Source organism: Rhododendron vialii, chromosome 8a, assembly GCF_030253575.1.
Source record: "Rhododendron vialii isolate Sample 1 chromosome 8a, ASM3025357v1".
In the NCBI taxonomy this organism is placed as follows: Eukaryota; Viridiplantae; Streptophyta; class Magnoliopsida; order Ericales; family Ericaceae; genus Rhododendron; species Rhododendron vialii.
In genome coordinates, this window is record NC_080564.1 from 30,138,918 (window position 1) to 30,162,284 (window position 23,367).

General features: G+C 37.5%; 3 protein-coding genes, 1 long non-coding RNA gene and 1 pseudogene across 5 annotated transcripts; all 5 read left to right on the forward strand.

The window, feature by feature from the left end:
* Positions 1 to 946: 946 nt before the first annotated feature.
* LOC131335189 (HVA22-like protein e) lies at positions 947 to 3,230 on the forward strand. The gene is made up of 5 exons (XM_058370440.1): positions 947 to 1,307; positions 1,467 to 1,493; positions 2,359 to 2,481; positions 2,587 to 2,785; positions 2,897 to 3,230. Exons 1-5 carry the CDS (start codon positions 1,240 to 1,242, stop codon positions 2,915 to 2,917), a joined length of 438 nt encoding a protein of 145 aa, XP_058226423.1. The 5' UTR covers positions 947 to 1,239; the 3' UTR covers positions 2,918 to 3,230.
* Positions 3,231 to 7,698: 4,468 nt separating this feature from the next.
* Positions 7,699 to 10,824, forward strand: LOC131335190 (11-beta-hydroxysteroid dehydrogenase A-like). The gene is made up of 6 exons (XM_058370441.1): positions 7,699 to 7,957; positions 8,937 to 9,129; positions 9,226 to 9,311; positions 9,444 to 9,575; positions 9,710 to 9,874; positions 10,332 to 10,824. Exons 1-6 carry the CDS (start codon positions 7,775 to 7,777, stop codon positions 10,620 to 10,622), a joined length of 1,050 nt encoding a protein of 349 aa, XP_058226424.1. The 5' UTR covers positions 7,699 to 7,774; the 3' UTR covers positions 10,623 to 10,824.
* A 1,062-nt stretch (positions 10,825 to 11,886) lies between these two features.
* LOC131298754 (11-beta-hydroxysteroid dehydrogenase-like 4A) lies at positions 11,887 to 13,596 on the forward strand (annotated as a pseudogene).
* Positions 13,597 to 15,189: 1,593 nt separating this feature from the next.
* On the forward strand, positions 15,190 to 16,347 carry LOC131335195 (uncharacterized). The gene is made up of 3 exons (XR_009202451.1): positions 15,190 to 15,419; positions 16,162 to 16,209; positions 16,246 to 16,347. It is a non-coding gene; the product is annotated as an uncharacterized LOC131335195 (long non-coding RNA).
* Positions 16,348 to 19,222: 2,875 nt separating this feature from the next.
* LOC131335193 (11-beta-hydroxysteroid dehydrogenase-like 2) lies at positions 19,223 to 22,418 on the forward strand. 2 transcript variants are annotated; one of them, XM_058370450.1, is made up of 6 exons: positions 19,223 to 19,447; positions 19,696 to 19,846; positions 19,971 to 20,056; positions 20,138 to 20,269; positions 20,784 to 20,912; positions 21,925 to 22,418. In XM_058370450.1, the coding sequence occupies exons 1-6, from the start codon at positions 19,244 to 19,246 to the stop codon at positions 22,153 to 22,155; spliced, it is 933 nt and encodes a 310-aa protein (XP_058226433.1). In that variant the 5' UTR covers positions 19,223 to 19,243; the 3' UTR covers positions 22,156 to 22,418. The 2 variants fall into 2 exon arrangements, with proteins under 2 accessions (XP_058226433.1, XP_058226432.1); XM_058370449.1 differs by having other exon boundaries at positions 19,236 to 19,447; positions 19,696 to 19,888.
* The last annotated feature ends 949 nt before the right edge of the window (positions 22,419 to 23,367 follow it).

The following is a 23,367-nucleotide window of genomic DNA, read 5'->3' on the forward strand; positions in this document are numbered from 1 at the left end:
TTTATTTTTCTCTTTTTGGTAAAAAAAAATTTAGACAACGGATAGACAATGAACAGTGCAATGTATCCTGTACTACAAATTAGAAGCCTATAGCCATAAACACTTGCAGACATAATTGCACCATGTCTTAGTACAACAGAATCTTGGAGGAAACTCGTACTTTTTGTTCTTACCGTTTCTTTTTTCGGGGATAACAGGGAAATACGTTGAATAAAAATTTTAAATCACACACCGTACGGATTGATACATATAATTTTTTTTTCAAAAACAGAATTGGTACCCTTGAATGGTGATTACCATTTTGGCTCAAATACTAGCCGATAGAAGTTAGTTTTATGTTAAATTTTTTTTATTTGAATATATGACTCTAGTACTGATAATTGAAGTAATAGTCAATATTATAACGGTATCGATATATATTGTTTAGAAGAAAAATTGGTATGCTAACAGAACAAGGGTTACCTCTAGTTGTGCCAAAGCACTACGGGGGTAGCGCATCTCAGTATGCTCAATCAAAATTTTATCATCGTGATATGAACAGTTCGATTTATAGAGTATGCTGAGCAAATCATTTAGAAAAATAAGAAAACGACTCGGATATTATTGTCCTTTGGTTATATGTTAGCAGATGGATGTGACAGAAATCTATCCTGATCACGTAATTATGAATGTCCGATTTTTTATTTTTGTCCTTCTTTAAAATGTGTTTTGAAGGAATTAAGGCCAAAAAAGTGTTTTGAGGTACCCTTATTAAGATTTCTTCCATTTTTGCCGTTTCAAGAAACAAAAAAGGAGGTTTTTAGATTCCTAATAATAAGTCCATTCTAGTCAGAAGTAGCATGAGTGAAACCTTCAACAATTACGTAGATCAGGAGTAGTATCTTTTTGTTGATCAATACAAGAAACCTTTAAATTGGATTTTGATTTTTACAAAATCGAATGATCTGGTCCTGATCTAGTTAGTGATCTGGACGGTGCGAAACCTCGATTGCCACGATCAAAGGCAGAATCCGATTCACCGCCACGTGTCCCCGACGCCCTGCTCCTATAAATAGCTGCGTCAACAATCTTCCAATTTTGTACTGTAGTATATTGTTCATCACTTCCTACTCCACTGAGAGAAGAATCCCCTTTTTAGAACTTCGTTTTCTCATCGAAACCCCCACCAGTTTCCATTCCTCTGTCGTTTTCGTTTTCGCTGTTCTTGTAAAATCCGAGAAAGAACCCAGAACCAAAGACATGGCTAATACTAACCAAGATCCGAGTCGTTTATGGACTTTTCTCACCCTTCTCCACTCTCTCGCCGGGTAATTTTTATAACCCCCCAATCTCTCTCTCTCTCTCTCTCTCTCTCTCTCTCTCTGTGCATACGTGTTTTCAGCTATTCTCTTTGGTTTGATTGCAAATTTTCAATTAATTACAAGTTTATCAGTCTAATTTCTGCTTTCTTGTGACCATCACTGCAGGCCAGTTCTTATGCTGCTGTACCCTTTGTAAGTCAAATCATGCAATTCCTTTAAAGATTTTTTGTGTTTGTTCGGAAATTACTCATAACTACAATCACAAGTTCCCTATTCGAACGAACTGTGCTACACACACAGCAATCTGATTTCGTTGTGGGGCCTACCACGGGTCCCACACAAATCATCCAAGCCGTTCATCATTAAATGTAAAACATTTTTTCAAGGTTCCCCGTAAAAAATAAGCTCAATCCAATACCTATAGGTGCTTCATCCAACCATCTAATTTTTCATTCAGATTTTCGGATAATGAAAAGTTATACGATTGGATCGAGCATCTATAGGTATTGGATTGAGATTATTTTTTACGGGGACCCTTGAAAAAATATTTTACATTTAATGAACGGCTCGGATGATTTGTGTGGGACCCGTGGTGGGCCCCACAACAAAATCTGTGCACAGATTGTATGTGTGTGTAGACTTTCTGTATTCGAACTCGTGTTGGAGTTGGAGCGGTCCTCCTATTAACAGCCCATTAAACTTTTTGTAATGAAAAAATATGGCTTCACAAGTAGAATAATTGATCTCCACAAACCCGAAAGAGATTGGATTGGTCTGGTGGTTAAGACCTGGGTCTCAGGGTTTGTCTCAGTTTCGAAATCTCTCAGGTGCTGTCAATTCCTTTTATGACAGGTGAGCGGTGGGATTGAGGCTTAATTAGTCGAGTTACACGTAAGCTTGAGTTGTCAGGAAAATAATTGATGCCCATACCACATATTTCATGCTTTCACATGTCATAATTTTGTACGATTTTCAAAGAACACATTTTTACCCAAATTCGATCTTGTGGTGATTGTTAATTGTTAGTATAACTGTATAAGGTTTGATTTTTGAATAGGTATGCGTCGGTAATAGCGATAGAGAGCCCATCAAAGGTAGACGATGAGCAGTGGCTTGCTTACTGGATCATATACTCATTCCTCACTCTCATGGAGATGCTCCTCCAACCTGTCTTAGAATGGTATGATCCCAGGAAAAAACAAACAAAATGAAATCAACAACATTTACAGTCATTTCAATTAGGTCAATTCTTATTCTGGGTCGGACTTTTCCTTTCCCCTTGTAGGATACCATTTTGGTATGATCTAAAGCTGGTGTTCGTGGCGTGGTTAGTTCTGCCTCAGTTCAAGGGAGCAGCTTTCTTGTACCACCGATTTGTTAGAGAGAATATCAGGAAATACGGGTTAGTCGATGGCAATTGGAAGTCTCCTCCCGGCAAGGCCAAGGGCAAGAACAAGTTTGTGGACTTCATTACCACTAAGAAAGTGAGCTGATTCCCCAACTCAATCCTCTCTTGCCCTTTTAATACTGTAAATTTTGATTGTTTCGTTCATATTCATGGCCGTAATTCGCGTTTTGTGATTGATATTGTGCAGGGAGAGCACGAGGCTTCTTGATCACACGGGCAAGGAGGGACGAGGAGAGATTTCTTTGCGTTTACGTTAGGGGGGGTGGGGGGGGGGGGGGGGGGGGGGGGGGGCGGGGTTGGAATATCTGATCAGTTGTTTCTAATCATCTTTTTCTTTATAGTAGTTTGTAGTGAGTGTTGATAATGGTTTTGCACTTTTACTTCAGCCTTTGTGTGCAAGAATTCTAGACTGTCTATAAGTTGGAACGGTACTTCACCTAACACTTTCCTGATGAATAAGTTAAGTTTCCATTTTGTTTCAAAGGTTGTTTAATCATAGTTTTACAAGGCAATTTTTGTGAGATGAACTCTGAATTAGAGATGTTAACGAGCCAATCTGTGATGGTACATATGGAACCTCTGATTTTCACTCACTGTGCCACTATGAATCTTTGAACTGCACAAGCAACTATAAAAGGTATTGACACTGGTGATGGTTGTTTCTAGTCTGAGGCTTCATCGTATTGTGAGGAGAGTCCCGGTTGTTTCTAGTCCGAGGCTTCAAAGTTCACATTGCGCGATGTTTCCCGTTCTACTCCTGTCTTCTCCATCTCTCTTCTCGTTTTTTTACAAAGACCGGTGGAGCCAACCACCCGGTGGAGTCAAAACGCATCGAACGCTTGGTAGCATATGGAGCCAACCACCGGTGGCTATCACTCCATTTGGAAACTAAGTTCTTTTCTCGTCTTCTACAAAGTTTTTTCTATTGCTTTAGTCCAAAATAAGTTATTACCCGTATGTCTTAATTCTGACTTTGTAATAGGCAAAGTTTCGGGTTTGGGGGGAGTGTGCATCAGGGCTGTCCTTCAAACGGTCACAAAAACCCGATGCCCCAGACATTGGTCTATTATTGGGACACTCGATGATAAAAAAGAAAAAAAAATGGTTGGGACACTGCTCAGGGGCTCACCGGACTTTAACGGGCGTTACAGGCGAAGAACGTTTTCAAATGTAGCTTTGTTAGTTTCAAATGTAGTTTTTGTTGGCTTTCGTGAACTTTAAGCCTGTGTCTTTTTTGTTTCGCTCATCTTTTACTTTAATTCCTCCTCAACTCTTTATTCCATGCCATCTCCATGAAGTAAAGAAACCACCACATCTTTTGAGAACGTGCACCACAAAGCATGATGATCATCTGCATTTCTACGGATGATATTTATGTTTTGTTCAAGATTAGTCGAGATGCGCGTGATTTGACCCGATGCGTGATTTATGAAATGAAAAAGGAAACAAGAAAAGGATTTGTGCATTCGTATACTCTCTAACTGACTATCACTAATCACTTGGGAAAAAAAGAAGAAAAAGAAGTCTTACTTTTATAAAGCTATATATATACACTAAAGAGAGCCATTCATTTTGAGTTATGCTATTCTAAGCGCTCTTAACCTGTCATTAGCACCCCACGTGTCTACATGATTATACGGGAAAATGACGGCCCATGACGTGTTTTGATAATTAATACCTGCCAAAAACATGCTGATAACATTTGTTAATGCGAAAAATGTCCTTGGCGGGTATTAATTATCAAAATTAGTCATGGACCGTCATTTTTCCATGACTATACAAACTTGGGATAAGATTCATTCCCTTCTTGAAAACAGGCATATCATATCATATCTTAGTAATAATTTGATATTAAGCACTAGGCATCACGCTGAAATATTATCATAATTGCGTACAAAATCAAACTCCAACTACTCCCTTTTCTACATGATGATGATGAAAGGTTTCCTAACACCTAATAAAGTTGATTTTCATTTAAATCACTATACCTTTTGTTAGGTACGTTCACATAGATAAACACTTCTCCGAATTCTTTTCACATGGTACACCGTGTGACCGATCAGATGAATACGTGCAGAAGTGTGGGCGTGTCCCAACAGCGTTCTAAATTGTGGCAGATTCTGAAATTCAATACAGGCGGGGCACATTTTTGTCATAAGTTTCAAAATGTTCTCTCCTCGTCAAGCACAGTTTTATTTTGAGTCTATAAGTATGCTTTAGAGATGAGTTTTCTAATTAAATTGAAAAGCACAAATTTCATATGCAATGAGCACATAAATTTGAAGATATAAAAGACATACATGTGTAGCATTTAATTAGAAATCAAAATTCTAAATCTCAAACGAGTGATCATAATCAATCAATCAACACACAAAGATTTATTTTTGATAGTGGAATTGAAGCACATTGATTAAGAGATTGCTTTCTTACTTGGTGAGACATGTAAGAGTGATAAACTTTATACTAGTCTCTAAATTTGAATGGTGCACTAGTGCAATATATTCTTGAGGAGTTGAATGAAACATACTTTAGATTGATAAGGGTATAAATGAGAGAATTGAAAATTCAGGAGGGACATGACCCAAAGTCTCTGGGTGGATTCGCCTCTGGTTTGAAATCATACATTAGATGAAGAGCTTCAATGAAATATTTTTTGTTGTTGTCGTTGATTCAAAGAAACATTGAAGTACTTTTTATACAAGTTAGATCCAAAAAATGAAGTTGGAAAATTTCTAGTTTGGTTTTCAGACTAAAGGACAGCTACTCATTTGAAAAACAAGCCAACTGATTTGGAATCGCTCTTTCTTTCTTTCTTTTTAGCATTGGTGTCTTTTTCTTCGTCGTTGGAGTCTTTTTCTTCATCTCTCCACCTCAAATCAGTTCGCGCTTTTTTAGTCGTGCGTTTTAAAAGGATGTGAAGTATTGAAACGCTTGGGCGTCACGTATGTGACTGTGTTGAGCACCCAATAATTTCCCGTAGTTGGAAAGGGGTTTTGAGTTAGTAGCAATTGATAAGTACTTAAACGGGCCAGGAGAGCGACACAATCCATTGCAAGGGTCACCAAGCCATGGAGGTTTAAGGCTAAACTGAAATCGTTATGTGAAGTAATGAGTAAATGAAATCTTCCCCCAACCTCAAGAATAAAAAAAAAAAAAAACCGAAAGAGTATTAATTAAAGAACCATGAAGTGAACAAAACTATATTCAACAATTATCCTAAATCCGAAAAATTCAATTCTTTGATTCGTTATCACCAGATTTCATCAAGTTTATTTCAAAAATCAATTTGGGATGTGATAACTCCACAATCGGTCTTGCTATTGTCAGCCCACTGGGCTTACGATAAACACACTAAAAGACAAGAAAAATACATATTTCTGTGCATTTTTTACATCCTTTAATACACATTTACAAACCTACTATCGTCAGCCTATTGGGCTGATTTTAGAATTTTCCTTCCACAATTACCATAAACCCGAAATTTAATTCTTTGATTCGTTATCACGTGATTTCATCAAGTTTATTTCAAAAATCTATTAGGGATGTGATAAAACGGTTTTGCTAACCTCCGCCCACTAGGCAGAGGATGATATGCTTATAATTTCTAGCAAATTCGGATATCAATACACATTTCATGGATATATGACCACAATATCAATCTGCTAAAATTGGGCTCGGCCACTAGGCCTCTAATCGAAATGCTTTATTATTTAGTTGTCTCGGGAGTAATTAATTATTCAGTAATTCGGGAGCACCAATCGAACATTTTTCAAAACTAAATATTTGTTTGTGGTCCATAACCTTAGGCCCTGTGTTGCTAAGGTTTTTATTTTTTAAGTAATTATTTCTTGAGATAGGTCATGCTCTTCCAAATGCATCACATTTAATTCAATAGATAAGAACTTATGTATTTTAATTAGGGGAATGGGGCCTTAGTCGTATACTCCACGAGAATGTTTAATTGCGGAGTGGTCCTTGTTCAAAATATTTGGATAAAAGTAAAAAAAAAATTTATTTTTTCGATTCGTCTTGTTGAGACGAATCAAAAAATTCAAAAAAATTTAGCGCAAAATAAACAAATGCGAAAAAAATTTAAATAAGAACAAAATAAAAAAAGTGAAAAAAATTGTCAGTGAAACGGGCACCCAACCAGGATGCGTGGTGAAACGGACACCTAACCGGGATGCGTGGTGAAGAAGAGTGCGGTGCCCTAGAGGGCCTAGACCTCCGAATTAGTACTAGAGAATTTATTCTCTTAGAGCATCCACATTGTAATAAGCAAATTGGTATGGATAAATAAACTTAACAACAATGTTAAAAAAACACCTCACATTGTAATAAGCAAAGTTACAAGTCTTTTAGCAAATAATCAAATTCCACCCATTTCATAACCAAACTTAACAACTTTTACTAATAGTCAAAACTCAATAACCAAATTCAAAACTAAAAAATTAAAAAACACCTTACATTAGAATCGTCTCATCGAGACGAATAATTTGGTGTGGTCGGGTGCGTGGTTGGAACTCGTTTGCAATTGGACATAGGTGCATTGCATATTGTGGGGGAGTTTTTTATAGGGATACAAAAATAACCAATGTGGAGGTCAAGTTTGTTAAGTTTGATTATAAACAAAATAAATAATTAAATGCTGACGTAACACATTTTAATTATTCTCGTTGCGGATGCTCTTAGTACTACTCAAAAGCAACACACGAAAAATGTTATTTCCCAAATGGGCTTGTATTAAACTCGTGATCAAGATAAAGTGAGAGAGAGAGAGAGAGCGAGCATATCGCACCCATCACCCACCCCACCCCACCGCTGATCGCTTTGTCTGCTTTAACTTACGTGTCGCATCCCTTCCATGCAGCAATGCCACCACAGCTTCCCCTTCCCCATTCTCAAGCTTTCCCCCACCTCCACTTGTTATTTATATTTATATATACTCCTCTCTCTCTCTCTCTCTCTCTCTCTCTCTCTACGCAATGCCGCAATGTTAGATACATCTTCATCCTCTCTCTCTCTCTCATCAGTGCGTACTTAGATTGTTTATCTACCCACGGCCATGGATCTTATTAACATGTTCTTGAACCTTGTAGCTCCTCCCTTCACCTTCTTCACTCTCCTGTTTTTGTTGCCACCCTACCAGGCTCTCAAGTGCTTCCTCTCGCTCTTGACCTTCGTCTTCCATGAAAACGTCGCTGGCAAGGTCGTCCTCATCACCGGCGCTTCCTCCGGCATAGGCGAGGTGAATCAAACAGTCTTAGCATCGACTAGCTAGTACTTTTATACAAAGAGATATCTGAAAGTTGGAAAAATTGATTCGGAATACCATGTATTATTTGCAAGTATTTATTATTTGTGCAACTGCGAAATTACTTTTATATTTTCCAAGTCTTGATACTGAGAGTGAAAGTGGCAGCCCAGTTGGTCTCGAGTCTAGAGTAGAATAATTTGACTTATATAGGCCAAAAAAGTTTGTTGGACAATGTAACGGAAACTGTGTTTCTTTTTTGTGGAATTCTAGATACAAAGAAAATGAGAATGAATTCCATTTACCGCTAGTGTAAAATTCTTTTTTTTCACCACTGATTGTCTATTGTTGTGATTTGAATCGTTCATATTCTAAAACACGCAATATAGTATTGCTATGAAAAAATAAATTTGATCGGAAGTCGATAGATATATCAAAATTTAATTTTTGGTTAATTTGTAAAATGAACGATGTGATTTCTGTCAACAATAATAAACATAAACTATCTATTTTACAAAGTGAAAATCAATTTTTGATACTCCTATTGATATCCGATTAAGTTTATGTTTTGTAATATCCGATTAAGTTTATTTTTAGTTTATTTTTTGCATGGACATACTATGCAAGTTTACATACAAGATGAACAATTCAGATCAACAATAAACGCACGATAGGACCGAAAAAGGTGGCTGTGAAAAAGTGGGGGTTTTCTCCGCCGGTGGAAACAATTTAATCTCAAAGAAGATATACCCCAAATCACCCGGAACAAGTCTATTAACGGTTATAAATACCTTTAAAAGTGTATTTGGGTTAATTTTTCTTTGCACCTAGCACTTTTGTTCTTTCTTTTTTTTTTAATCTTGGTCTTGCCTTATTGACAACCTTAATAGCATATTCGTCTTTCAAAATATTTGGGTTTAGAAATATTAGTATGTATTACGATGAAACATTATTTTTTGTTCCATTTGTGTAGCACCTTGCTTATGAGTACGCAAGGAGAGGGGCATACCTGGCCCTCTCAGCAAGGAGGGAGAATCGTCTACGCTCAGTTGCAGACAGGGCGCTAGAGTTGGGTGCTCCTGATGTTATTGCAGTACGGGCCGATGTTTCGAGGGTCGATGATTGTAGGCGGTTTGTTGAAGAAGCAGTGAATCACTATGGCAGATGTACGTTAGAACTTTTAAGTCTTTCGTGCTCTTTATGTGAGATTTTGCAAGAGTTTGCTGTATTTTGTTTGCATTGTGCTTTTTTGGTGGTCACAGTGGACCATGTGGTGAACAATGCTGGGATCTCACACGTCTGCATGCTTGAAGAAGTGGACGATGTCACCAACCTCAGACCCGTTATGGTAATTCCATCGGCACCCACATACTCAATTTAGCAATTACGATGGCGGTTTTGAGTATAATTTCCTTAACTTAGGCGGAGTCCAAGGGCAATAGTGCTGTGTAAATTCTCATAGGTTGGAGTTTGATCACAGGACATCAACTTCTGGGGTTCGGTTTACACCACCCGGTTCGCTGCGCCTCATCTAAGAAACACAGGAGGCAAGATCATTGCTCTCTCATCATCGGCTTGGTGGTTGACATTGCCGCGAATGAGCATCTACAACGTAAGTATTTTATCGAGTCTAGTTCCCTTCCAAGTTTTTCTATACTGTGTTGATACTGTGTTTTTAACCGAATGAGTTCCTCGATCATTTCGTTTACCCGAGTTGTAATTAGGTACATTTGTGGTGTTTTCCAGGCTAGTAAGGCCGCGATGTTTGCCTTGTTCGAGACTTTGAGAGTTGAATTTGCGCCGGAGATCCACATCACCATTGTTACTCCCGGGTTTATTGAGTCTGAACTGACCCAAGGGAAGTACCTCGCAAAGGATGGAAAACTCACATTGGATCTAGACATAAGGGATGTAAGTCTTTCCTTTTCCGCATATCTTCGTTACATACAGTGTAGCACGAATTATAACTACTCTCTATGAAGCAGATGAGAACCCGATAAATTTTGGAGTATGAACGACCACGTCATTGTCATTTGTAGTCTGGGCCACTTATAAAAATGTCTTAGCGAGACTTGCGTTTTTGCTAAGATGAAATGTTTAATTCCTTGTGCTAAACGCAATTACAGCTGCCATCTGTAATCGCCGTACCTAAAAGAATCGGCTTGCAAATCAAGTCCTCCATTAGTGTTCCAGGAAGCGCTCCAGTTTTTTAGATATGTTCGATAGTAATTACTTGTACTCGCATGGATGTTTTGATTTTAGGCACCCTGTCGAAAGAGTCGTTACAGATCCTATTGATCCACATGAAGTGCTCCATTTTTTTCTTGGATACGTACAATATTTATACTAACAGGTGTTATGATTTTAGGCACAAGTAGGTATAGTCCCGGTGCAAAGAGTTGACGCCTGCGCAAGGGCGATCGTGAACGGGGCTTGCCGTGGGGAAAGATATGTGACTGAGCCCAAATGGTTCAGGGTTACCTACTGGTTGAGTGTTGTCGTCCCGGAGGTGATAGATTGGACTTACAGAATGCTGTACATGACAAGCCCCGGGGAACCGGCTTACGAGGCGTTTACCAAGAAGATCCTCGACATGACCGGTGCGCACAGAGTCCTCTATCCGGAGACAATCCAGACTCCGGAGATCAAAACGGACTAAACTCTCTCTCTCTCTCTCTCTCTCTCTCCTTTAAGTACTATGGAGATGGTGTTGATTAGTTATAGAAAGGTTTTTCTTCCTCTTTCCCTGTTCTTTGTTTCTATGAATAAGCAGCAGGATATATATGGTGTGTGTGATGGCATGGAGCTAGGGTTCAACTGTTGTAAATTAAGCGCTCTGCATTTTATTGGTTATTTCGTTGGTCTCAACTGTTTTGAGTGTGTTGGGTTTTATTGGTGGTGGTTTGTCTTGATTTGTTCAAGAGTTTTATTGTTAAATGGGTTATTTGAAGAAGTTTGAGGATTCGAGGGGACAACTTTTTGCGATTTATTGATTCAAACAAAAATTGCATTCGTTAGTTTTGCGTAAATTTTTGTGACTTATTGATTCGTTTTGATGAGAGGAATCGAAAAAGTATAAATTGTGATCAAAATTCATACTAATATTTGTAAAAAAAGACTGTATATTTAAAAAAGCTGTATTTTCGATTTATATATAGTCTTTTTTTTTTAAATTAGTATAAGTTTCGATTAAAATTAAGTCATAAAAGTTTAACGCAAAATTAACAAATGTAAAAAAAATAGTCTTTTTTTTTTTAAATTAGTATAAGTTTCGATTAAAATTAAGTCATAAAAGTTTAACGCAAAATTAACAAATGTAAAAAAATTTAAGTATAGACACAAAAAAAAAAGAAGTTAAAACTTAAACTTTGTAAGCCAAACCTAAAAAAATGGTTTTGTAATACAGATATTCGTTCTATTATCGGAAAAAACAGATATTGCCGAAGATTATATTTAAATATTCAATAGTTTGAAAAACTGTCACGTGGTGCCTAGCATCCTTCTCCACCACATATTTTAATTTATAGAGTTCATATACTTAGGGGATCAAGGGTGTAGTGCTGGTACCCTTCTCCACCACATATTTTTATAGAGTTCATATACTTGAAGGATCAAGGATGTTGAGGCACTACGTGGCGGTACCGCGAGAACACAAAATAAGATTTTAGGGGATCAAGGGTGTAGTGCCGGTACCCTTCTCCACCACATATTTTATAGAGTCCATATACTTAGGGGATCAAGGACGTTGAGACATTATGTGGCGGTACCGCGAGAACACAAAATAAATTTTTTCCATCTTGAGTACTATGGTCAATCGTTGTTCCATTTGTAAACCAAACCCAACGGGTAACAAAGGGGTCTTGGGCGCTTCTTGTGCCAATACATATTCCAACTTACTCTCCCTGATCGATGTTCTCTCAAGCATGGATTCAATTCACAAGTTGCTCGACATTGTGCTTCCTCTTGTGTCACTCTTTTGATCACTCTTCTACTTCCTTCCGGCTATTTTTCTACTTCATTCTAGCTATTTTGCTATTCGAGATTTTCAATTCTATATTAAGGGTCCATATGTCGAGAAAATGTTGCTGGAAATGTTGTGCTCATCACCGGCGCATCTTCAGGCATCGGCGAGGTTTGATCAACTCTCTACCAAAAGTATATATCCATTTTCTTCTATATATGTTACTTAATTTAAAGGCTCACTAATCCAGAAGTTAAAACTCAACTTACTAACTTTGGGTGGATTTGAACATTAAGACAACCACTTTATGAATATGCGAAGGGGGGCGCTTGTTTAGTATTGGTGGCAAGGAGAGAGAACCAACTTCAAGCAGTGGCTGGTAAGGTGCGACGGTTCGGGTCACCTGAAGTGAGTGTTGAAAGCGGCGATGTTTCAAAGGTGAAAGACTGTAAGCGATTCGTTGATGTTGCACTAAACCACTTTGGTAAATGTATGTAAAACTCTTTAGTTTCAATTCATTTTCTTTGGTTCTATTGCATGTATTTGTTTGGATGAAAGTGGATTGAACTGGTACAATTGACGATGTAGTGCAGAAGTGAACACATAACACGATTGAAACGACCGATTTGGGAAAAAATAGGACACTTTTGATGTGTCGGTTCTGTCGGACTATCTAGTGTCCTACCCACCTCCATCTCAAACAAATTGCCAGGCTTGCAAAATAAGAACTTAAAAAAAATATTTTCGTCGAAAAAATTTCAAACTTTTTGCCACTAGTTAGGCTCACTTTTGCCCAACTTTTTGGAAATATAACTGCGCAGTTATTTTTGGTGTTTTCTCTTAATTTTTACTAGGGTTTTGTCAAATTTTTAAAGCACATCATTTGCGTGTCTCTATGAAAAGAATAAAAAAAATATAAAAATATGAACCAAAGCTAGAAAAAGTTCATATAAAACGACAAAAAGTCGGTCTTTTTTTTTTTGTCATCTTATGTGAAGTCTTTCCATTGTTCTTTTTTTTATCGGCTAGGCGAAAATCAATAGTTTTAGTTGTAATTAGTGATATTTGAGCATCGGTCAAATGAATGGGAGTACATAGCATGTACCTATACTACTGGCTTACCACTCCACTTGCGAAGTCTTTCCACTGTTGCGAGCTACAGCTGTCCCTTTCCTTATTCATATCTCTTTCCGATTGTTCATTCAAAATGCAAAATTACCTTGTTATAATTTGACGATTTGCATTTGTAATTGTTTGATGACTTCAATGGCACAGTGGATCATTTAGTGAACAATGCCGGGATCGCCCCGCTCTGCTTGTTTGAAGACGCCACTAACGTCGACGATTTCGCTCCAATTATGGTGATTGTCTTGTGCAATCTAGGTTATGTAGCTGTAGGTAGGAATTTGGAAAACAAACCATTAGTACTAATTTGTATCTTATGATGCAGAACATAAACTTCTGGGGTTTTGTTTATTGCACCAATTTCGCAATTCCACACCTAAGAAAGAACAGAGGGAAGATCATTGTGATTGCTTCTGTAGCTGAATGGTCTCCAGTACCAAGATTGAGCATCTACAGCATATGTAAAAAAGTTTGGATTGGACATAGATCCTCCCCCGCCCATGGAAATGGATTAGACGGTCTAGCTTTACCCGTTCGGCTAAAATAAGCCAATTTGTTTATATTCAAATTTTTTTCGTATTTGTTAGTTTTTCATCAATTTTTTTGGGATTATTGCATCGTCATGACGAGAGGAATCTAAAAAGGAGTAAAAGATTATGATCAAAATTTAATTTTTTTAATATTTTTGTCTTTATTCAAAAAAATTAGGTTTTGATCGTAATTTTTTACTTTTTCAATTCCTCTTGTCATAGCAATGCAATAATCTCCAAAAAATTGACAAAAAACTAACAAATACGAATGCTTGCGACCTCAATATGTGTTGTAATTAAAATACCCCAAGCGTAGGGCTAAGTCGGTTAAAAGCATAATACCCGAAAGTCCGGGATCGAATTCACAGGGAGCGCATCCATAACTTGATTGAAAATTCGCTTTGAGAAGAGTTTTAGCGTTAGGACCGCTAACCAAGTTTAGCGTTGAGACGGCCAACTGAGAGATTTAGAAAATGGCTACTTAACCTAACTACGGCTTTTTTAATTAGAGATTAAACTAAAGGCTCGATTTAGGGATAGTCAACACCCATAACGCAAAGGTAAGCTTGATTCTTCTCTTTTTACAAGGATGTTAAGCATGTCTAAGGTTCTTTTGAAACATTGAAACAAACACATGGAGGGACATAGCTCCAAGCATCAAATGTGGCAAGTAGCTTAACCCTTGTTTACATTTGATCAAGAAGATTAACACCTCTAAGTTTTGATACATAAAATTAACCCTAATACATGCTTAAGCTAAAAAACGAAGGTTTTCGAGAGAAGAGCAAGAATTACCCTTGGTTACGGGATGCTAATCATCCCACAACCTAGCCTCACTACACTACTCACACATTTTAAAAGAAGACATGAAGTGAGCAAGGTAAAGATAAGGGAAATACTAAACATGGATTAAACTTGAAATAAACGCAAGATCCTTGAAGAGGAGAGAATTCCTTACAACTTTAATGAAGGCGAAATACTTCGAAACCAAACATGAATGAGGAGAGAGGTGGGAGCTAAAGCTTTAATGGAAGTAGAGAGAGAAAGTGCAGGTATTGAATGCCCTGGAATCGGGCTTAAGTTGGTATATATATAGATCTCCTTTACAAAATAATTACAAAAATACAATTAAAAAATTCGCGCGTAGACACCAGGTATTGATACCCCTAAAAGAGGTATCGATACATTTTTCCTCCCTGGACAGCATGCTTCCTAGTATTGATACCCCATGTTTCTCTGGCTGGTTATGGCTGTTTTCTTCTTTCTTCTGGTCTTCAAGAGCCCCGAACCTTCCTTCCATACTTTGATTGCTTTGTTTGAGATTCCGGGAAGGATCCTAATGTGCCACACGTTCTCGAATGCTTCCAGATTCCTCCGGGGATTATTGGGAGCCTTGGAAACGTCTTTTTCGCTCCGATTACCTACTTTTCAACAAAAACACAACTTGCGCGCAAAATCAAATAGAAACAAGTATAAAAAGCTTGCAAGTGCAGTAAAACGGGATAAATAAGCCTCATTATTTATACTATTAAGGGCTTATCAACGAAAAAAATGAATAAAAACAAAAAATAAGCCAATTGGCTTATTTAGCCGAACGAGACCTAATTTGTTGGCCTTTTCGGGCCCACTTTGATGATCCAAACTCATTTCACGTCAAAATTAATTTAATGAGATACCGGTTCATATGATTTCAAAACAAATTAATTATCTCGGCATAAATGAATTAAATGGGTTCTGATTCAGTATTACAATAACTAGTTTACAAAATAAATACGTTCTGTATTCATATCAAATAGTATGTGATCGACGTGATTTGTGTTTGTTATGAGCTCTAGAAATTGTTAGGTAAAAATGCTAATAAACAGTGCAATTTTTTCATTTTATCTACTCACGTCTCTTTCAACACCACACCACACTAATACTATCTATTTATTTTAAAATATCATTATTTTTATTTCCCCTTTTTCTTTTGTGATGTACAACTCTAATTTGTCAGGTAAGAGAGAGAGAGGGGGAGGGAGGAAGAGAATAATAAAAAAATGGTAAAGCTCTTGAACAGTTCTTCGGTACATTTACCTAAGAACTGTAGCATTTTTAGCTAGTTAGGAACTTTTGCTTTTCTGGTGGAGTGGTGTTATTTGCACCAACCATTCCATACCGACGGCCGCGCGCGGCCGTCTCCGGCCACCGGACGGCTGATCCGAGCCGTTCAAAATTTTTTAAAAAAAAACCCGAGGGGCCTCACGTGAGAATCAACGGCATTCGATGTGTGTAGGGTGCTTGATCTAAACACCCACATATATACACGAAAAATAGGGTGTTTAGATCAAGCACCCTACACACATCGGATGCCGTTGATTTCCATGCTAGGCCCCTCGATTTTTTTAAAAAAATTTTTTGGACGGCTCAAATCGGCCATCTGGTGGCCGAAGACGGCCGCACGCGGCCGTCGGTACGATTTCCCTACATTTTTTATTGGTACATATAGGATTTTCCTTTCTGGTGCAGGTGGGTTTTTTGGATTAAGCTCTCGATTTTACCCACACAGAGACAAATACAGAAGCTGATGCACTTGCTCTAAGGGTCTATTTCGATGGACGGGAAATGATCGATGTCCTAAAAAAATATAGGTAAATGTTTTTTTTTATTTATTTATCAGAATATAGGTACATGTTTGTAAAGATAGATATGCCTCTGTTTGGTCTCCTCTTTGATTGATTTGTCAGAAATCTCTTGTTTCTTTAGGCAAGCAAGAGAGGCCTGCTCAGTAGGGGTGTGCACGGGTCGGACGAGTCGGGTTCGGTCCCGAACCCAAACCGACATGTCAGGTATCAATTTTTTTGGCCCCGAACCGAACAAGTGGGAATAACCGTCCGCGTGTCCCATTTTTTTGGTTGGTCGGGTCGGGTCCGACCAAAACTGAAGTAAATCTATATGAATTGGTCGGTTTTGGTCTAATCGGGTAAGAAAAACAGCACCCCGAGCCCCAAACTGAAAACTGATTTTTTACAAAAAAATGAACCTATACCCTACCGAACCACATGTTCGGCCCCGCACGAGACCCTTCGGGTTGGGTCGGGTTCGTCGGGTCACGGATTTTTTGCACACCCCTACTGCTCAGCTTTTACAAGTCGCTAAGAACTGAAGTTGGTTCGGATATAGGAATCATGGCTTCACAGATTCCTAGACCTAAAATAATGGGTTGCTCCAAGCGTAGGACTGAGATCAATGTAGCACAATATACTAGTAAGTTCGGAGTCGAATCCACAGAGACGGTGATGTGTGTTCCTCAAAAACTCGGGTTATTACTATTAAAAATGGGCTCTTAGGTAGCTACCATTTGTAGTTTGATGTTGCGATTAACTAAAACAAGAAATTGTTTGGTTTTTCAAATAATTAAAAAGAAGTTACGGTCATAGGGTTCATAGCACTCGCAACCAGTCCGGACTTGTCTGCTACATTCGTTGTTCTTGAAAACGTTCGACTTTAGAGAGAAGAAGATACCCCGAAAGATGCGAACCGTTATGGTCGCCGTTTATCCATGCGCAGCGGAGAATAAGTTTTGGACCCCCATTCTCCTGTTCACATGGGCTGTCCGATGATGCCCAGGTTCATCCAAGGGATGTTTTTCAGTAACCTAAATTGCCTTTTCTTTATTGTTTGAAAACAGGACATGTCCGACCTGGCCACGGTATGTTAATCACCTTGCGACTCTACTTATATGACTACTGGCTCATCATCAAACTAGAAACGCGAGAAAACCTAATTTGAAAAATGCTTCTAAATACGAAATAAACAAAAGACACGAATTAAACAAGTACCAAAGAACAACTTTATTAAAGAATGAAAATAAATACGAGTTACCGGCATGCGAGTAATTAAATAAAACATCAAAAACTTGAAGGAAAAGAGCTCTGAAGAAAACTACGTAGTCTACAACGTCCAAATAATATGTTGGGCTATCCTGACTCGCATTTCAGTCACATTTTCGAACCTTTAAATCTCCAATTTAAAGCCCAATTCTATGCAAACAACTCGAGTGGCCTGTAATTATAAAAATTGCATAAAGAGTACCAAGTAACCATATAACTTGACAAGCACAATACAAGTTAAAGAGATTAAATGGGTGCATTTAAGCACCTATTAATCACGATTGTTGCTCCGGCCCGGAGCGGTAGACTCGGAAATTACTAGAGGTAATTTCAAATCTAAGGCAAAGTGTTTTCTTTTCTTTTCTTGAAAAATGAAAATTAATTGTGAATTCTTCAAGCTACAAACTTGTTTTATAGCAATTTAAAAAGTACAAAATTATATGACCAAGAGCGAAAAAAAAAGTTCACTAAATACGAAAAAAATATCAAACAATTGTCTTATTTGTTTAAAGTGCCGTCTTATTTAAATTTTTTCAACATCTGTCCATATTTTTATACTTTTCTGATTTGTCTCGATGAGACAAATGATTAATCTCAAAAATTACGATGAAAAACTAAATAAAAAGTTACGAAAAGTAAAAAATGCCAAAATTAAGTTCAGACTTATAGACCCCATTCGTTCAAGGGTTTTGATTTTGAATTCTAATTAGTATAATCTTATTTCTCTCTATCTTTCTCCGATCATTATCCCTACTTTCAATCATTACTTTAATATTTCTCTTTACACTCATTATCTACAAATCCAAATCGAAAATCCCAAAACAAACGAGGTCATAAGTTTACAAGAAAGTAACCTTCATATAGTTTAGATATTAGTTTTCGTCCCTAATTCCTCTTTGTTTTGATTGTATATATGCTGTATAGGTGATGTAGGACAAAAATGAAGAGTTTTTATATTTTATTTTTATTATTTTAGAATAAGATTTTGACTAAGAATATTTTCATTTAGGTTAGAATTATTAACTTTTCATATTCAGTTTGATTTTGAATTATTAACTTTTCATTTTCAGTTTAATTTTTGATTTTATTTTTATTGTTTTAGAATAAGATTTGGGCTAGAAATATTTTCATTTAGGTTAGAATTATTAATTCAAAATCAAACTGAATATGAAAAGTTAATAATTCTAAGAATTCAAAATCAAAATGAATATGAAAAGTTAATAATTCTAACCTAAATGAAAATATTCCTAGTCAAAATCTTATTTTAAAACAATAAAAATAAAATACAAAAATTCTCTATTTAATTTTGTTTTATATCAATAGGTTGGAGTTCCAGTGGAGTCAATAGAGGGGTGTACCAAAGAAAGCTTTTTTCAAGATCAGCATTTGCAGGGGAGACAGGTACTTGATAGAGCCAGCTTGCTGGGGAGAGGACGATATATTTATGGAAAAGATGGTAGCCAACAGAGGGGTGTACTAAAATTTCCCAAATAGCTTAAACTATAAATAACGTTTTGTAGGTGGACATTTAACAGCATTGAAAAGATGGTAGCCGGTCTAGCGGTGCCCAACCACATTTTAATGATCTTAGGACTTCTGTTTAGTCGAAAATGGGGTCAATTAGTTACAGTATATATATGCCGATATGGAAATTTATTTCACATGCATACCATTTATCCAGATAATCAGGACTAGTCCGGCAAATCATTCACGGTTTTGCAAATCAAACAAAGCAGATTATAAAGGGTCTTATCTCCCGGACACTTTTTGTACCATATAAATATTTCAACTTATGCTTCCTCTTCTCTCAAGCATGGATTCAATTCACAAGTTGCTTAATATTGTGCTTCCTCTTATATCACTCCTTTCACTCTTCATCTTCCTTCCGCCTATTTTGCTATTCAAGATTTCCAGTTCTATATTAAGGTCTGTATTCAGCGAAAACGTTTCCGAAAAAGTTGTACTCATCACCGGCGCATCTTCAGGCATTGGCAAGGTTTGATCAACTCTCTCGAAAGAATCATTTTCTTAATTGGTTCTTTGAAGGCCACTGAACCAGAATTATTAACTTTGAATTTGTGGATCTGAACATTATGACTACCGCTTTATAAGTAAAATCAATATGTCAATGATTAAGTTTGTACGCATCTTACTACTCTTAGACACACAAAATTTGGTTTGATCTACTTAATTCGATGGTCCATTATTTTGGGAAGTGAATTGTTAGATTTGCTGTTTTTGAAGCATCTTGCCTATGAGTATGCAAAAGGGGGTGCTTGTTTAGTATTGGTGGCAAGGAGACAGAAGCAACTTCAAGAAGTGGCTTGTAAGGCACGACAGCTTGGATCACCTGATGTGATTATTGAAACCGGCGATGTTTCAAAGGTGGAAGACTGTAAGCAATTCGTTGATGCTGCTTTAAATCACTTTGGTAGATGTACGTACATATATCAAACTCTCTAGTTTCAATTCATCACTTTGGTTGTAGCTACTATTGTTTGATGACTTCAATGGCGCAGTGGATCATTTAGTGAACAATGCCGGGATTGGTCCGGTCTGCATGTTTGAAGACGCCACTAATGTCGACGATTTTGCTCCAATTATGGTGATTGTCTTTGTCCAATATTAATCTAGGGTAGGTTCGGAATTCGAAAGCAAGCCATTAATAATCTGTCTTATGATGCAGAACATAAACTTCTGGGGTTCTGTTTATTGCACCCATTTCGCAATTCCGCACCTAAGAAAGAGCAGAGGGAAGATCGTTGTGATTGCTTCAATTGTTCAATTGCGTCCAATACCAAGAGTCAGCATCTACAGTGTACGTAAAAAGATGGACATAGATTCTGGATCTCCTGTCTATATGGAAACGGACTAGACGGTCCAGTTTTGTTTTTGTTTTTGGTTATTTTTTAGGCCCACTTCAATTGGTGATCCGACCCATTCACATTTTAGAACTCATCCCGAGCAATAACGTCGTTAGAAATAAAATCAAGTTGATCTCATACCAATTGATATGGTTTCAAAACACATTTATCTTGCCATACATAAATGGATAATAGGATCCAATCCATTTATTTTTTATCACCGATCCAATCTATTGTTACAATCCAGTTTTTTCCAAAATAAATGCGCGCGTTCTGAAATCATATGAAATAGGTTCCGATCAACACGATTTTTGGCGTGGCTCTAAAAATTGAAAAGGTTGAATTATCAAAGCAGATCCGGAAAGAAAAAAAACATGTCCTACAAAAATAGGAAAATATGTATAGAGAGATATGCCTTGATTTCAACTCATCTTGGATTGATTTGTCAAAAATCTCTTATATCTTCAGGCAAGCAAGGGAGCACTAGTGAGCTTCTACGAGACACTAAGAGTTGAAGTTGGTTCAGATATTGGGATAACGATTGTCGCTCCCGGATTGATAGACTCAGAAATGACTAAAGGTGAATCCACGTCAAAGGTAAGTTGCTTTTTTGAAGAATTTGAACAATGGAATTGTGAATTCTTCAAGCTAAAAAGTTGTTTTGATAAAAATAAAAGTGTTACATTGGAACAGAATATTTGAGACAATTAAGAAGGCTTGAAATTCGAAATTGTGGTTTTTCTTTTAATATTGTGCGACGGTCGTGGTGGAGAAAGAGTGATTGTGGAGGTAGAGAAGTGATGTGGTTACGGAGTGGTGGTGGAACTGTGGTGTAGCAGAGAGATCGGGGTGGCCGGGGAAACAAATTGGATTGTTGCGAGGGGAAATAACGGGGCGTGCTTTGGAAGAAGCAATAGATTACCGAGCTGCCATATTGGAATAACACCCGCATCTCTGAATACTCGAAGTTTTGTACTTGAAACAAATTTTCAAAAAACTACTCTGAGTTTTAGCAAAAGATGGTATGAATCGATATTGCTACGTTCCAATTCATTCTCGATACCTCCCAAGGAAAATCTCAAATTGGATCCCAAATAGACAGATTACATGAGTTTATTAATGTGCTTATGCACTCTTCGAAATTCGAATAGGAATCTCTTTTCTGAAAGATTCTAGCTTTCGTGCTTTAATTGGGTGGGTACGTGACTCCTGGATGACGAAGGCATCCTTGGGCTGATCTTGCAGTTCCTACAGGGTAGAAATGATGGGGTTGGGTCATAGATTTTCCTTCCTTTTCCTACATTTCGCTCAAAGGGTTGAAGGGAGATGCTCTAAGCATTGAAGAATCAAGGAGACTCAAACTTTTACTCATATTTTTAAGACTACTGCTTCTCTCAATTTACGACCGTGCCACAACTAAACTTTTTACCAGAGTTTATGCTTAGATTTGAATTTCTCCATTGAAGTGCTTCATACCAAATGAAGTTTTGCCCGTTTTGAGTAAAAATATGGGCAAGGGCTGGAGATGCTCTAAGCATTTGAGAATCGATGGATTCCAGTTTAGGTGTAATTTCAGTTCCTAATTTCCTCTTTGTTTTTGACTGTATAGGCTGGAATGGATGGTTTTCCAGTGGAGTCAACAGAGGGGTGCACCAAAGCAATTTTCAAGAGCATTTGCAGGGGAGACAGGTACTTGATAGAGCCAGCTTGGGTGAGGTTGATACATCTGTGGAATTTGCTTTGTCCAGAGGCTATAGAAAGCTTCATCCGTTGGGTTTTAATCACTAGGCCCAACAACTCAAACCCTAACCCCAATTCTGGACAACTCAAGGCTGACTAAAGACCATCAAATTTCCAATGCAGACTATTTGTATCTCTTATTCGACTTTATCATCACATCCTCTTTTACATCTTAATGTTGCACTGTAGCATTTATTTGCGCATCATGTATCTTTATTATATCTGATGATTAAAAATAAAAGTGTACTTGTTTTTTTATTCTTATTGTACCAGTTTGCGCACACTTCCACTAATGTTTTGCCTCCGTTGAATTCGAACATACAATGTCATGGAAGACGAATACTTTACTAGCTTCCACATGGCCACTTAGCGGTCAAACCCGGCCTTGGGGTTAAAGTGTGCCTGTTGTTGTATGTGACGTGAAGTAAAGGTATGCTATAAAAGGAACACTGCATTGGGTGAGAATTCAAGGGTACTGAAAATCTGTTTTCACGATATTTTTCATGTACGTAAATTTGGCTTCAAGGCCACAGCTGGTGTGAACCCAAAAAAGGCGTTTCAGGCTATTTTGCAAGTGATTTTGCGCCTTCAAAACTCTTTCACTAAACTAGCTTACACGCATGGTGACTCACCTCGACTATTCTCCTCCTTCGTTTGGTCAAAGCCAGACCCATCCACACCGAGACTGAGGAATTAACAAGAGAATTGTCTCTTGTTGTCCGGCACCAAATTCATATCTACCTTCTTGTACTTCGAGACTAATATTTCTGATTCACATGAATTTTATATTTCCTGCATATCAATTAATTATTGAGTTAGCTTTGAATACCTACATTTGATCAGATAACTACTTAAAGGTCTGAATACCAACTTTTGCATTCAAAAATCATAAATTTTGGATATGGTTTAAACTTCAATCTTTCGAAGCTATAAGAATTAACAGAAAGTCTACACACACATACAATCTGTGCACAGATTTCATTGTGGGGCTCACCACGGGTTCCATACAAATCATCCGAGCCATTCATTAAATATAAAACATTTTTTCAAGGGTCCCCGTAAAAAATAATCTCAATCCGATACCTATAGGTGCTCGATCCAATTATATAACTTTTCATTATCCGGAAATCTGAATGAAAAGTTAGATGGTTGGATGAAGCCCCTATAGGTATTGGATTGAGCTTATTTTTTATGGGGACCCTTGAAAAAATGTTTTACATTTAATGAACGGCTCGGATGATTTTTGTGAGACCCGTGGTGGGCCCCACAACAAAATCTGTGCACAATTTGCTGTGTATGTAGGACTGAAGAA